At 47.3% G+C, this 14151-nt stretch overlaps 1 protein-coding gene across 5 annotated transcripts in view; it reads left to right on the plus strand.

The window, feature by feature from the left end:
- ARMH4 (armadillo like helical domain containing 4) overlaps nucleotides 1-13211 on the plus strand; it is a 70688-nt gene extending 57477 nt beyond the window's left edge. For 3 of the 5 annotated variants that reach the window (XM_062577463.1, XM_062577466.1, XM_062577467.1), the window contains 4 exons: nucleotides 2990-3021; nucleotides 4014-4118; nucleotides 7874-8008; nucleotides 8223-13211. In XM_062577463.1, the coding sequence (XP_062433447.1) occupies nucleotides 2990-3021; nucleotides 4014-4118; nucleotides 7874-8008; nucleotides 8223-8291 (341 nt within the window). In that variant the 3' untranslated portion in view covers nucleotides 8292-13211. The remainder of the gene's footprint in view (nucleotides 1-2989; nucleotides 3022-4013; nucleotides 4119-7873; nucleotides 8009-8222) is intronic. The other 2 variants (XM_062577464.1, XM_062577465.1) reach the window with 2 other exon arrangements.
- Nucleotides 13212-14151: the final 940 nt, after the last annotated feature.

Raw genomic sequence — 14151 nt, forward strand, 5'->3', positions numbered from 1 at the left:
CCACAATGTTCCTCTTCTAAGATCAGGTTGAGCATATTAATTTCATGAATGATGATGTCTAATTAGAGTCTGCAGTCCAAATTTAATTGATGGCAGCTATTTAGCATAGATGTCAATTCTAACTTGAAAAAGTGCCTTATCTCCTCCTCACACTGAGTTTCTGCCTATGTGTAAATAAGTGGAACAAGTCAAGTGCTTGATTTTAATGACAGAGTGGTTTGGTGTTTCCTCGCAAACGTTAAGACAGTTGTGTGCCCTTAGTAACGTTAAAGCCAATTTATAATTCACTCTAATGCAGTGCTCGCTGACTTGTCAGGAACTCGGCCCGTGGTTGCTCTGCACCTCCTGCTCTTGCTGGCGAGAATCGATTGCTGCCGTGCAGCAAGCGGGCGTCCGTCACTCCCAGCCCAACAACCCTGGCCGCGGCAGAGTCTGGGAGAACCTGGCAGAGATTTCTCCGTGAGGACAGGCACGATAAAAAGCTTTGGAGGGCTCCTGGCCTTTCTCAGGGTGCTGGTGGTACATGACGGCAGAAGTGAAGGTAAAAGCCGTCTGGATAGTTTGTTGAAGCATGAAGAACTAGCTCCTCCTAACACCAGATTTAAATGGCAATGTGATTTCAGAAATTTCACATGTCCTTATTTCTTTCAGATAAACAGAATCATGGATGTGTACAGTCAGAGAGTCATTTTCTTGTGTTTAGACTGAATTGGGAAGGTGTCTGACATGTACTCTTGCTGAAAATGAGGCCAGTTTTCATATCAGGCAATTGTATAAACAGCAAATCAAGGTTTGTACTTGAGTGTCCGTAGGTCCCGACAGAAAAGCCACTGTTGTTCTGAGGCACAGAAGGGAATGAAGCCAGTATCTGGATTCTTTGAAAAACAGGTAGTAGAATATTATTAGATCATCTCCCCAGTGGAAATATCAGCCGCTACATTTGAATTGTCAGAAATGCTGTGAAGTTAATTGCTGCTTGGGAGGCGCCGTTGTTGTTCAGCTGCAAGAAAGTGGGTCAACTATTGATGAGATCACCAATGCAATGAAATTATTAGGAAAGATGTATAAAAATAGCCTTTGTGCTTAACTTCATTTGGGGCCAGCTGAGCATCACAGCATCTTTAACTGGCTCGGTGCATGTGCGGTGCCTGTGTGCGTAGGAGTTTGTGCATGTGCATAGAGGGCATCAGTCAAAAGCCTCAAAACGTGCACTGCAGTCTTTGAACCTGTGGCTGTTGTTGTATAACTGTGAATCGCCATCACTGCTCATCTGCGGAACCTGGAATGAAGCACAGTGGCATAGTTAAAAAATGAGAGCAATATTTTTGGTTTTAAGCAAAATTTTCCTAAGTGGTGGTGTTGTCTCTGTCTGAGATGGGTGTTCCTGCATGTATGCTCCTTTGTTTCACAGTTTTTTCAGCTCTAGATGGTTTAGGTGGATCCTTCTGTTTGGAAGGTGCTGTGTTACTGGTGGATTAAAGGTGACTATTTGAGTCATGTCATACTTGTTAAAATGTTCTAGTTTAATTCAGTGATGCTGACCAGGTCTGAGCTGTGTCTTCCCAGCTGCTGAGATATGAAAGAATAATTTACACATGACACTACTGCTGCACCCTACTCACTCACAGTAATGTTTTCATTCCAGAAGGATGGTTACACTGAGAGATACAGGTATACCTGCCAACAGACAGACTCTCAGACTGTTAATGAAAGCTTTGAAATGAGCTTCTGGAGGAATGTATCCTTTGGAAACCAGGTCTCACTCCGTAAGGGGTATGTTACATTTCAGATCTAGTGCGTCCTGGGCAAAAAGTCTTTCAGAAGGAAGTTCATGCGTTCGCGATTTCTATTAAACTTGTAGCATTGTCCTTATGGAGAGACTGGGATCCATGACCACAGCTTAAAATAGTTGCTCTACCTTGATAAAAGGTGCCTTTCACTGTTCTGTTGCCTCTTAGCTATGAGTAGGGCATTCATTAAAACAATAGCTGATATCCTAAAGGATGAGTTTTGTCTTCTGTGCAATGCAGACAAATATAGAATTGCCTGTAGAATTAATGAACAAGGCATTCACTGCTAATCATCTGCAGTTCTTTGAGATTAGCTTAATATTTCATCCCAAAGTACTTGCTATTGAAGCCTTCTAATTCTGGAGTATCATATTTCATGGGACTTACATTAACTGTTAGGAAACGAGCCTCAGTGATGACAGTGTCAACTTACTTGCTTTAGTATTTTAGCATCTCCAGGGCTGTCCCAGTCCTCAGATGTTACCTGGTGACTTCCCTGAGCTGGAAATGGTTGTGTATGTGCTGATTCTTCCAGAAAAAGGCTTTCAGAAGTCTACATGGCCATAGCAATGGCCCAAAAAGGGAGAGCTAACGAGGTTTTTTTGGGGTAGAAGGCTGCTGCAGGGCCGTAAGAGCTTGGAGACTTGACACCAGGTCAGCCTGCTGCTGGGTACTGTGCAGGCAGGAAGCGAATGACCTACGTACTCCTGCGGCAAGGCCAGGGCCAGCAGGAAACAAGCCCAGTGTATTATAGCAAACGGGGAAAAAATGTCTTTTTAGGTTTCAGTACAGGCTTATGCCTAATAGAGGAAAGAATAACTATGTGAAAGTGGATGGTGGGAGGAGATAGCAGTGCTGTAACATTGTGTTCTGCCTCTCAGATGTGCCCAGTGTATTTATAAGAAATGCTGGTTAAAATCCACCTGAAACGTTGTTTTTCATTTTCCTCTTTTAATCACACCTGAAGGTGTGGATTACACAAGGAAAACCAAGCTCCCTGCCTGCCAAGTTGCTGGAAGAGTTTCTCTTGTTGATTTGCTGCATTTGTTCTCCTTCATGAATGAGAAGAGAGGAAGTCTAGTGAAAAATGTTAGAAGTGTCTCAAGTTAATTAGTGTCTCTTTTAATACTATCATTGTCATTTGTCATTAATTAATGTAAGTAACATGATTACAGCTCATATTTTGTCTTATTTTTCAGTGAGAAGCTGGATGGAGAAGCTGAAAGATAAGGTAGGTTGCTCTGTGTTTCTCACAATCATTTTAAAAGCAAAAACATTTTTACTTTGAGGATTAAAGAAACTCATGCCAGTGCAGTTCATTAGCCCTACAAAGACAGTAGCGAAGAGACTTAAAATTTTCTCAGACAGACAATGAACTAGATGCTGCTGTTGTGTTTATTGGTGTTGTGTACACTGGTGTAAACACGCAGTACATCCCTGATGAGCAACTAAGAACTAGGGACAGGAGTGTTTAGACATCTCTGGACTAGTAAAGCACCTTCTTTTCAGACCACACGAGTTACTTTTTCATTGCCTTTTAACTTTCCTCCACCCCTTTTGTCTATGTCTGAAGGTTGGTTCTGGGTCCCTCCTGCAGCGTGGGGTGAGAGGCTGAGTGCCAGCCCACTGCTCCTGAGCTAAACCGGTCCTGCTGCCACATGTAAGAGGAGCTGCAAAGTCCTAGAGAGGCAAAGGGCAAGCACAGGAACATTAAAAAGATACTAGACCCTGATCTTTTCTCCCTGATGTTCAAGGTGATGATACATGGAGTCAAGAGTTACACCAGCAGTGGCAGAGATGTTGCCCTAGGGCAAACACTAACATTTTGAAAAGATTGTGAAACTTTCCAAAGGTTGTGTCGGGGGCAGGAAAGTAATGAAACTAGAAATGGGATGACAGTAGTGTTTTAAGATACAACATTTTGTGGCTCAGCAGGATTTGGAAATTCTTGAACAGGAGCAGAACTAACACAGGAAAAAACACACAGGATAATGAGTTGGTGGGAAACTCCCATTCCTGAAATGTATCATTAAGCCTGAGCAGAGTGTCACCCAATAAACTCAGTCTTTCCATGAGATCCCCACCAAATCTCAGCAGTACTCGTGACATCAAATCTGATGAGAGAGAAGGGGTCTGGCTGTCTGTTTTCCAGGGCTGAGGAGTGGAAGGGCTAAGGTGGATTTCTGCCCATCCCTTGTTGAGTTGGTTTTCTGCCTGTCACAGGATGGAGACATGTCTAGTATGACCTATGCTCATAGCAGAGCATCTTGGTCTGGGATTCAGCCAGAGCAAACCTTTAAGGGAGAGAGAATTGTTTTCCTAAAGAAGGTAAAAACCAGACACCCAGAATGGCTGAGCACCTGGCGTGGATGTAGCATGCCCGTGTCTGTCGTCTGCGAATGCCAGACCCACCCCAGCCTGCACCACACGCTCTTGGGGGCATCGGGCATCTTCTCACTGAAGCCGTAGCTTTCACTTCTTTCCTCGGGGCATCCCTCTGGCTGTCTCCCTCCCTCCCCGTTGCAGAGGTGGGTGCATGTTCCAGGCCCCAGCAGAGTTGTTCTTTAATAGGGACTGAGCCGCTTGCAGGTAGATAGCAGATGGTATTGCAGTGCCCAGCACAAATACCACTGTCACTGGCTGTCTGCTAGCCTCTGCCCAATAGAGACTCCCCTCTGAGCCGTCTCCCTCTAATGAGGAATGGCAGATATGTAGAGGAACATCTTTCATCTTGCTCATTTTTCTTTAAAAAAAAATGATTTGTTCCATCAGAAAAGCCCAACAACCTCTCCCTCACTCCCACCTCGATACTGATAAAGTGAATCACTCACAAGTAAACCTTCCCAGCCTGTTTGCTCCTCCTCTTGGTTATGTTTATCAGCACCATTCTTAATATCTACTCTTTTCATGTGGGTTGTTTGTAGAACCTGGTCTTCTCTATTTTGCAGTCTTCCCATCTAAACCAGGATCCTAGTTATGTGTATACATTACTTCCCCATCCCTGACTGATACCCCTCCTGTGTCCATCAGACCTGTACTGTCAGGAGAGAGAACAGTGCAGGGAACATGGAGCCAGGAACATGTATCAGTGAGCTGAACCTTATGCAAACTCTTGCAAACACTATGCAAATCCCTTGGAGGACAAAAAGCAGACAGCAGATCACTGACCTGAGCCCCTGTCACCTTTCAGGTCCCACATTACTCAAGGAAGGGATGAGGACGTGCCCTGATGTATTTTCTCTGTTTTTCAGCTTGCATTTGACACGCAGAATAATGAGCACGTGGCTTCTCTGGAGCCCTGCATTGCTGCTCTCTCGAAGTCTGGTGGAGTAAAGGAGATGCTGATCATGAGCTGGATGTATTAATGGCATCCTTAGAATCCATAAATTATCCCCATAGGCTAGGGTTAAAAAAGTAGCTGTGGAGCTGCCAGTGAAATAGGGTTTTCTTTCAAGTCACTGCAAAAGCCCCGCAGGCTGGTCTGCATAACACGGAAGCGCAGTGGGAACAGGTCTTGGGTTTGGATCGCGTTGTAGGCATTTGGGGTACAAGTCCATCCAGTTGTCTAGGGAGGTCTTAAAAAGAGCCAGGGCTGGCCTGGCGTGATAAAGGCTTGCAGGCAGCCTAGAGAATTCACCTGATTAAAAACAGTGATTTCTGATAAGGAAACTCAGTTGGACAGCAGCTAAAAAGGCACTTCCAAGCTCTCCTCACCACCTGTGCCCGCAGTAAAATGCCAGAAATAGAAAAACCCTTCCACTGCACTAATTAGGTGACCCAATTAAGGCACCTTAATTACCTCGAGGAGATACAATCTTTTCTTTGTGTTCTCACTAATCTCCTTTTCCTGGAACTTGGATGCAGGCAGGCAGCTTCCTTTAAAGCGCATACACCGAGCAGGGCTGGCTTTCCTAGGAGGGCATCTGAGCAAACCAGCAAGATGTGGTTAAATACGTGAGCCCTCGAGCCTTGGGATCCAAGCACGAAGCTGTCGTTATTTGGAAAATAAGCAGGTTCTGAAGAGGTTTGTTAGCGCAAAACAGCCCTTGTTAGCGTTGCTTCTGTCCTAGATGAAAGCAGTTATTTTTGTGCTCCAGATGAGCGTACGAAGCCAGGGCAATGCACATGGAAAAGCTTTTTTTCTTTTGCGCTGAGTGGATCGCGGAAGTAATGTAATTACAGTGTAAGCAAGTGCTGTGGAGTTTTGTTGCAGTTTGGGAGTGCAGATGTGTAGGAGTGGCTTCAAGCGACGGACTGTTGCCAGTTGTCGAAGAGGCCTCTGAAAAATCCTGTTTTGGGGTGTGCAGAGGGGAAAGGGTAAAGCAGTGCTGCCAAAACGAAGAATGCTGCTTCTGCCGCTTGAATGAAGGCAGCTCTATCAGGAGAAGGAGCCAGTCTGTACCTGGCTCCCTTACTCTGCTGAGTGCCCAAACTGAATTAGGTGAGGATGCTGGAGCAATTTAGTGCTTTACAACTTGGGCTAATTTTCACTTAAAACAGTAAGATATAATAACAAGCACTTGGGAATATATTTCCAAGTAAATTTTAAATGTTTGCAATTTACTATATTTATGTTTTTCATTGGTGTTACAAATAGTCAGCTTTTGCATTTCAGCTCTTTCAGATTTTCTAGGTGTTGGAAATAGCTTCCTTTATTCCCATGCCAAGAGGTAACATCCGTGCCCCGGAGCACTTGCTTTCCCATGCCAACATGTTTCTGTTTGGGGAGCATGGGAGCTTTGTAACGCTCTTTACTCAAGGTTTGTTTAACAGTTTGGTCATGGTAAGACACATTTCAGGATTCAGAGCAGGCTGGAAACCTCTCCCAGCCCAGAACCCACCTTCCAAGGCAGAGAATAGCCCAGCCACTTTGCAGTATAGCCTTCCTCCCAAAACAGCTCCTTGCCCTTTCCATGCACTCCCACCCCGGTATCTGGCGCCTGGGCAGCGCCCTGCCAACGAGCGCACCGTAAGGATGAGTCGAGACCCTGCTAGTTCGGATTCGTAGCGAAAAGGGTAACGGCAGCTCTGGGCCAGCGGTTCTCTGGATTGGGCTCTGTTAAGCACATGCATCTCGGCCTCAGTTTATGCCTGTGATGCCTGGGGAGCTTGTTGTAACACTCAGCCTATTTTTCACAGCATGTAGCAAAGCTCTTGGAGCATTTACAGGTATTCCTCGTGGCTTGCGGTTGCCTGCCTTTGGCAGTCAATAAAGGTTTTCCTTTACACATGCATGCTTGTTAACGTGACACAGGCACTTCACCCCAGCACTTGCAACTCTGCATCAGAATGATTTCCTTTCCTAAGTGCAGGCAAGCGATGCATTGTCTCATCTGCCACGAGGAAGCATCTGTGAGCAAAAGCTAATGGTTAGTGAATAGCTGTGATTTCCAGCTAGGTCCTGGAGTGTGGCTGGTTAGGGGCTGGGAGTCCAGTGAGTCGCTCAAAATCCATCCTCCAATGGCCCTTAAAAACCTAAAGGGTCAATTCACCTCTGGCCCTTGCAGGTAAACCCTGCCAGGGTCTTTTGTTCACATCAATTTTGGTTTTAATAGGATGTAACTCTTTAAAACTTTGATTTGGAAACGAGGAAGGTTTCATTTAATGTGTCCTTAAACCTCTGTGACCGCAGTGCAGAACATGGCCCAGATTCCTACCTACATGGGACATCAGAAAAAGGGTTCAAAAAGGTAGCAAGTTACATGACTTTCGTTTAAAAATTGATGTCAGAGTGGATTATTCCCCATATACCACATCCTCAGAAACAGGCGCTTCTGATTCCTGCTGGATTAGAGTGCCGAGCCAGTTTGAACCAGTCTAGGAATTTCTGTGTAAAATAAAGGTGGATAAAGTGCAGATTTGTTTCAAAGAGTTCCCAAGTGGTTTTTTTGTTGTTTGTTTGTTTGGTTTTTTTTAAGGAATCCTGTATATCGATCTCATCTTTTGCAGGGGTAATAAGGACCCAAACACAATAAACTTAGAAGAAAGCGGCACAGGGATGTATTGCAGTCCTAGGCTAGTAAAGAACAACTCTGAACGGACGGTTTTGTGAGTGCTGCTGTGCTTGTCTCTTTTCCATGTAGGCAGGATACATGTCGGGAATGCTGGTTCCTGTAGGAGTCGGGATAGCTGGAGCCCTCTTTATCCTGGGAGCGCTCTACAGCATTAAGATCATGAATCGCCGACGGAGAAATGGCTCAAAGAGGCACAAAAGAAAGGTACACCAGCTGTGAGGGAGAACTCCCAGTCTGTTCGTACCCGCTGTGCTGCTAGCAGCTTTGGTTATAAAGCAAACGCGGTCTGGTTACGGCGACACGTTCCTCCGGGCTGAATGCCCTGCGGTTCTGGATTGTAGTGCTGGGGGAGGGGGTTCGATGCTGTTCGTTTTGTTTTTGCATTTGGAGCGCTTTAACGTTTCTTTTCTTCCCCTAGCAGAGGGAATTTAACAGCATGCAAGACCGAGTAATGCTCTTAGCTGACAGCTCTGAAGATGAATTTTGAATCGAACTGCAGAGCCGTTGTGATTCCCAGTGACTTTTCAAGTGAGGGAGGGGGAGAAAAAGAACAAACGAATTTCTGCTGCATTACTGCTCTCAGCTGCTCGGAGCCACCGAGCAGCGGCTGGTACCACCCTGGCAAAACGGCATGCTATATTCTACATGTAACACGCAGTGATGTTTGTTTTGATACAGTAGTGAGATTTCACATTCACACCGGCACCTCATTCAGATCCGCAGCGCGTATTGCTACAGCTGGAGCTGATGCATATGGATGATTATTTTCCTGTTATCCCGGTGTGCTCTTTTGGTTCTGGCTGGCAATAATCTAATCATAACAATAGCTCTCACCTAATCGGCGAATGGAAATCTTTACTGTGAACGACTACTGTCCAATTTGTTGACTTTTAAATGTTACATTACATGAGCTAGAGTTCATTAGTGCTAAAATTAGCTGCTCTGCTTAATTAATGAGTTATACACTTCAACTATATCCCTTGTCAACTGAAAAGTGCCCAAGTACAGTGTTGTTAATACAGTTTGAAACACAGTTCCACACCCTTTTACCCAATTCTCACCTTTCTTTCCCAAATCCTCCCGTCAGCTCTGTTCCACGCTTCTTGGAAACACACAGGAATGGCCTCAACACTTGATTCACAACAAAAACCTTAGTCCATTTTCAACCAGCACTATCTGTTACAGCACAATAAATACCAGCACGCACATACCAATGGATAGTCTTGCATGGATCTCTTAGCTTTTGTTCAGTGTGCAAATAGGTGACAGAAAAGGCAGGTTCAGTTTTTGGCTCCTGGTTCACCTCTTTCACAAGGCTGTGTTCGCATAGACATGAAAGCAATGCGTCTGTCTCCTTTCCCAGCTGGTAATTGCATTTTCTGCCACTGAAAACTTCACGAACGACAGCACCTTTGAGAGGTCTGATGGATGTCAGATCTTGTCTCTGTACAACCGAATGCAGAAAGGTGTTGAAGCCTGCAGAGTTAGTGGCTGCCAGTGTCGAGGGCTTCATGGCTAATAGGGGGATAGTCATAATTCAGTGGGCAGCCACAGCTGGAGTGACGTCTGTAAAATAGTCAAGTTGGGGAACATCTGGCCGAAGGGGAAGGGTGACTGAAGCTGTAGGATAGACAGCTGCGCAGGGCTGTGGAGAATAAGCCTCAAAGGTACGATTAAAGGAAGCATTGGATGAGGGCAACATGTTGCAGAGGGAAAGAGCCAGGGTCGGAGATGTGACTGTAATCAAGTAGGGGTAACTAGTCTCGTTGTGCACAGGAATGCTGTAAAACAACTGGAAAAAGGGCTGTGTTACCTTGCCTTTGTTTCAGGTTGTAAAATGACTCTCTAATCTTACATTTGTGCAAAACACACATGTGGAAATCACCGTTTTGAGGGAAGTCATCCTTCATAGAGTAACAGTGTTGCCAGAGGAGACATGATTAGACAAATAAGGTCAGAGCACACGTTTGCTGAGATTAAATCCCTCCAAGTCTTTGAAGAGGTGGAAGAGAGAAGTGTATGAGGCGGGACACATGCAGGATTTCATTCTCTGTAAAGGTGAAAAAGCCTGGCCCGTTGCAAAGTATAGATGTATGTGATGGTGAACAAATGTCTTCTGGGCACAGGAATGTGTTTGCAGGGTGCAGAGCACATTTAGAAGACTTGTCTGAAACTCGCTTCTCTCTGAGAGGGTCCAGGGTCCCCTCTGGACATTAAGTCATCAGATGGGATGTTCAGTTCTAAACAAGCAGTGCTCTTCAGAGCCCAACTACTTCCCTGCAGGCGTTCCCCACATCTAGTGAGTCGCTGGGAGATGGACAGGCAGGACCACCTGTATTCAAAATGCTGCTACTGATGCAAGTCTTCCAGTCTAAGAGCTGTGCCTGGTCCCTCACATGTTCATCCCACCAACTGTGTGAGAAGCTGGTTGTGGAAGGCAAGATAAAGCCCAGCCTATCAGCATGCTGGGGAGCTTCATTCCCTAATCCCTTTAAGATGGGCTTTTCCAGCCTGCACTCCGCAATGCTTGCTTCTCTCCTATTCTGTTCCTGAAACTTTGCTCATAAGAATTTTGCCTTGCTAAAAGCAACCCCAGATCTCCTAAAAGCCACTGACTGGCAGCATCTATTTCCACTTGTAATCCTCTGCCCACTGCTAAGTCCAGGTGCCCTTACTCAAAATGAAAACCTCTTTTTTCTGTAACAAGTCATTGGTCCAAGCTAAGAGCAACTTTTCCTTCTCGGCTGGTTGCTCCCTATTTCTTTCTCATTCTGAAGTCTTTTGGTGCTTGGAGATGGTTAGGAGGAGTTAACAGTCCAGTTTAGCTTTGGTAGCTATCTAGTCCTGGCAGCTGGGGTTTGGGGAACCAGGAAGTCTTTTCCTTTGGGCTTTTTGTGGAGCTGTTCACAGCAAGTGGTGATGCAGGTTGTGAGGTGGAATGATTTTTCCTCCAGTCCAGCTTGCTTCAGATTACCTCCAGAGGGAACTAGCTTCTAGGCACAGCACCATGCAGGCTGGAAATGAGATAACAGAGGCAGCTGCAAGATGTTCCTGTGAAGGGTCTCTCCAGTTCAGATAGGGGTGCATGAAGAGTTAGCAATGGCAAAGGGGGCCTCTCTGCAGGAGGGAGCTTGTCTTTGAGGAGCAACGTTGGTAACTGGGCTGGCTGATTCCTCTGCATGCAGCTATACCCTGAAAGAGAGACCTGAGCTGATACTGGAAAATAGGAGCCGCCAGAGATAGAACAGAGTAGAGCAGATGGACCAGCAAGAGCCAGACAGCTGGGGATCAGCAGGGTTTTGTGCAGTAACAGCCTGTGAAGGACAGTCTTCTCTTGTTTTCCTGTTAATGGTGATGTGCTTGCACAGTTTGTGAAAACTGCACAAGTTGCGTTAAGTAACGGATAAAACACGTGGCCCCCAGGCAGTTACGAGGAGGAGGGACGGCTGAGCCCAGCTGGGGATCTGAGTGCAAATGCTGTGGCTCTGGCAATGCAGGAAGAGCTCCTGAGATGGGCTGTGAGTTTGATGGAGTGGAAAGGCTGGGAGGAAGGTGCCATGGCCTTTCATTGCGCTAGTAAAACCCGAGTGTGGGAACACTGACTTTTTACAGTCGCAGCGTTTCACTGTCTCTCTTTTTCTCCCTCCTCAATGTAATGAGCTTAGTAAGAAACTAAGGGGAAGGCTGCTTGTCAGAGTGCTGAAGCCAGCATTTTGGTGAAACAGCTGAGTGCTAGGTGCCCTGGGCAGTGCGGATGTCCTTCACTTGGTGAGAACATGGAGCGGATGTGCACTGCTCCAGCAAAGCAGGCGTTTTCCCTGATGCTGGGAAAATGGCCATGCAAGAAGGAGCTGACAACTAATTGCAATGGTGTCTTAGTGGTTGTAGAAGAAGTGTGGTGAGACAAACTGGGCAGGCAGGGAAGTTGGAGCTAAATGGGATGCCCAGCTAAATGACCATCTTGGTCTTGGCTCTGGAGTCCGTGCTGGAGCCAGAGCGGTGCACACGTGCTGTAGAAAGGCTGCCCAAAGACTTTGCAGGTGGTCCAGCTTCACTCCCAGGCCTATCTCTGGCTCTGGATACCACTCTGCACTGGGATTACTCCCAGGTATGTTGTCCTGCTTGAGCCATGGTGCCTTGGTTGGGAAGTGCTGGCCAGCAGAAGACTACTGTTGGCCAACTTTCTGAGCCAAGAAGAGCTACGCAGCAGTGCAGAGAGATCTCGAGCAATGGCCATTTGATGGGGAATGCTTGCTGGTCCTGGGGACTTTGGAGCAGGGCTCAGATGCCAGCGTTTCTCTGTGGTCTAAGAGGGCGTGCAGGAGGAGAGCCCCAGTACCAGCACGTTCAATGGGAAAACACCAGGCTTACACACGGGGGCACCTACAGAAGGGTCTCAGCTGTGTTGCTAGCTTGGCAGTCTAGTTCTTTGGGCCATCACTGGTCCCAAAGATGCTACTGCCTGTGCCCCGTGTGTGAGCAAAATCATCATCTGTGGAGAGATGCTGCGCTCATGGGACAGTGATTTCCATGCCTTGAAGCACCAGGAGCTTTAGTCGCTTTTATTTAATAGCTGTTTCTGGCCAGGCACCTGCCCCAGAGCCTGTAGGCTCCACGTATCTTGCTGCATAGAGCGGAGGCAAGAGAGACAGTCGAAATGAGCCTAGAGTCCAGTGAAACCGCGGGGAGCCATCGGGGCACAGGCAGGGGTTTCTGCGGTGCCCCTGGCGCCGGGGAACGTTGCTGCAGGCCCTGAAAGTGTAAGCGTCACTTAGCGCTGCCCCTGCTCAGTGCCGATGCCAGGCCGGCAGCCGTTGGGCCCGTAAAAATCTCTGCACAGCCTTAGGGGCGTTTGCTGAAATTATCGGATTGCAGCCGGGAGACAGGGAGGTTTCCAGTGGGAGCGGATTAATCCGTCGATTGAACTGATAGCTCCGCGTTTCTAAAACAGCCACACGAGCAGGCAGATTCCCCGCGGCAGTAGCGGTCTCGCGGCTGGGCGCGGGGTGAGCAGCTCGCCTCTGGCGTCCTGTGGGCGCCCGGCGTGGTGGCGCTGCCGGATAGCACAAGCCCGAATTTCCTGGAGGGCGTCGCAGAACCGTTTCAGCCTTTCGGGCGCCGTTTCCTAGGGGAGGAAGGAGCCGGCCCGACGGGCAGGACCTGTCGTGCCGAAAGGCGCCTGCTCCGTGCAGCCGCTGGTGGTCGAAGGTGTCGCCGGTGCCGGATGCTCAGCCGCGACGAGACCTCCTGGGGCTGCGACCGCGTGCGCGGAGCGATGCTGCCAGTCCGCGGGCTTTCTTGCGGGTTTTTCTCTTTCCGACGAGAGCGACTCGTGCTGTACCTATGGATCGTAGCACCCTGTTAACTTAAAAACGGTGGGAAATAAAAAGCTGTCCGTCATACCTGGCTCTCGCGCCTCGGCTCCCTGATTTACCGCCCGCGGAGTCCAGCGGCTCGCGGGGAAGGCCGTCCGAGCGACGGCTGCGAAGGCTCGAGCGGTGCGCTCCTGCGCCCGCGCGCCGCGGGGCTGGCGCCGGCGCGCGGCCGTGCGGGGGGCCTCCGTGGGGCGGCGCATTCGCAAAGCTGTTTGGCCCCTTGGTGACTCTTTCCGTGGGAAAAAAACAGTGCTGGAAGAAGATAAACCCCCCCAAAAAAGTTTTTTTTTGGTCGTGGCCAACCGAAGAGCCCCAGCCCCTTTCCCCGCAGTGCGGATACGTGGGAAGGTGCCGAAAACCAGATTTTTTTTTGAGGGGGGGGAGGGAATGGGGAGCAAACTGGTATTACACTAAAAAGAAAAAGAGACGGGAAAATAAAATAAAAAAAAATCCTGCAAAAATGTGACCTCCTTCATATAAATGGGTATCCAGAAAAAAGGTCGAGGATTTCTGTGGGAGAATCAAAGCAGCTGCAATTGCACAAGCAAAGCCTCAGTAATGAAACCATTTGCCAGTGTCAGGAAGTAATTTAGATTTGGGGTGTTGCAGTCAAAATAGTGCAGTCATTGGTTTTAATCACATTTTAAGTCAGGAAGCTGAAAATCCTTATTTTGCATAATTGATTGAACAATTTTTTTTTGAGTTATTTTTGTAAGGTTCATTCCCACTTGTCAATATGCCCTCTAAAACTTATTGACTTGCCTCTGAAGACTGCCTGCCCATGGAGCTGTGCTTTTTTATTGCCAGAACATATTCTGCACTTTTTTAAGCAATTGCAGGGCTACCAATGTATTTTTTCAGATTATTTAATTTTTGCATTTTTAATATGAAAAAACGGCGGATTACGTCATCTCATCTCCTGGCTGACTGGTTTTTCTTTTCATTCCACTTTGGTTAAATCTCACTTGGATG

The sequence above is a fragment of the Rhea pennata genome, chromosome 5 (assembly GCF_028389875.1).
Source record: "Rhea pennata isolate bPtePen1 chromosome 5, bPtePen1.pri, whole genome shotgun sequence".
NCBI lineage: Eukaryota > Metazoa > Chordata > Aves > Rheiformes > Rheidae > Rhea > Rhea pennata.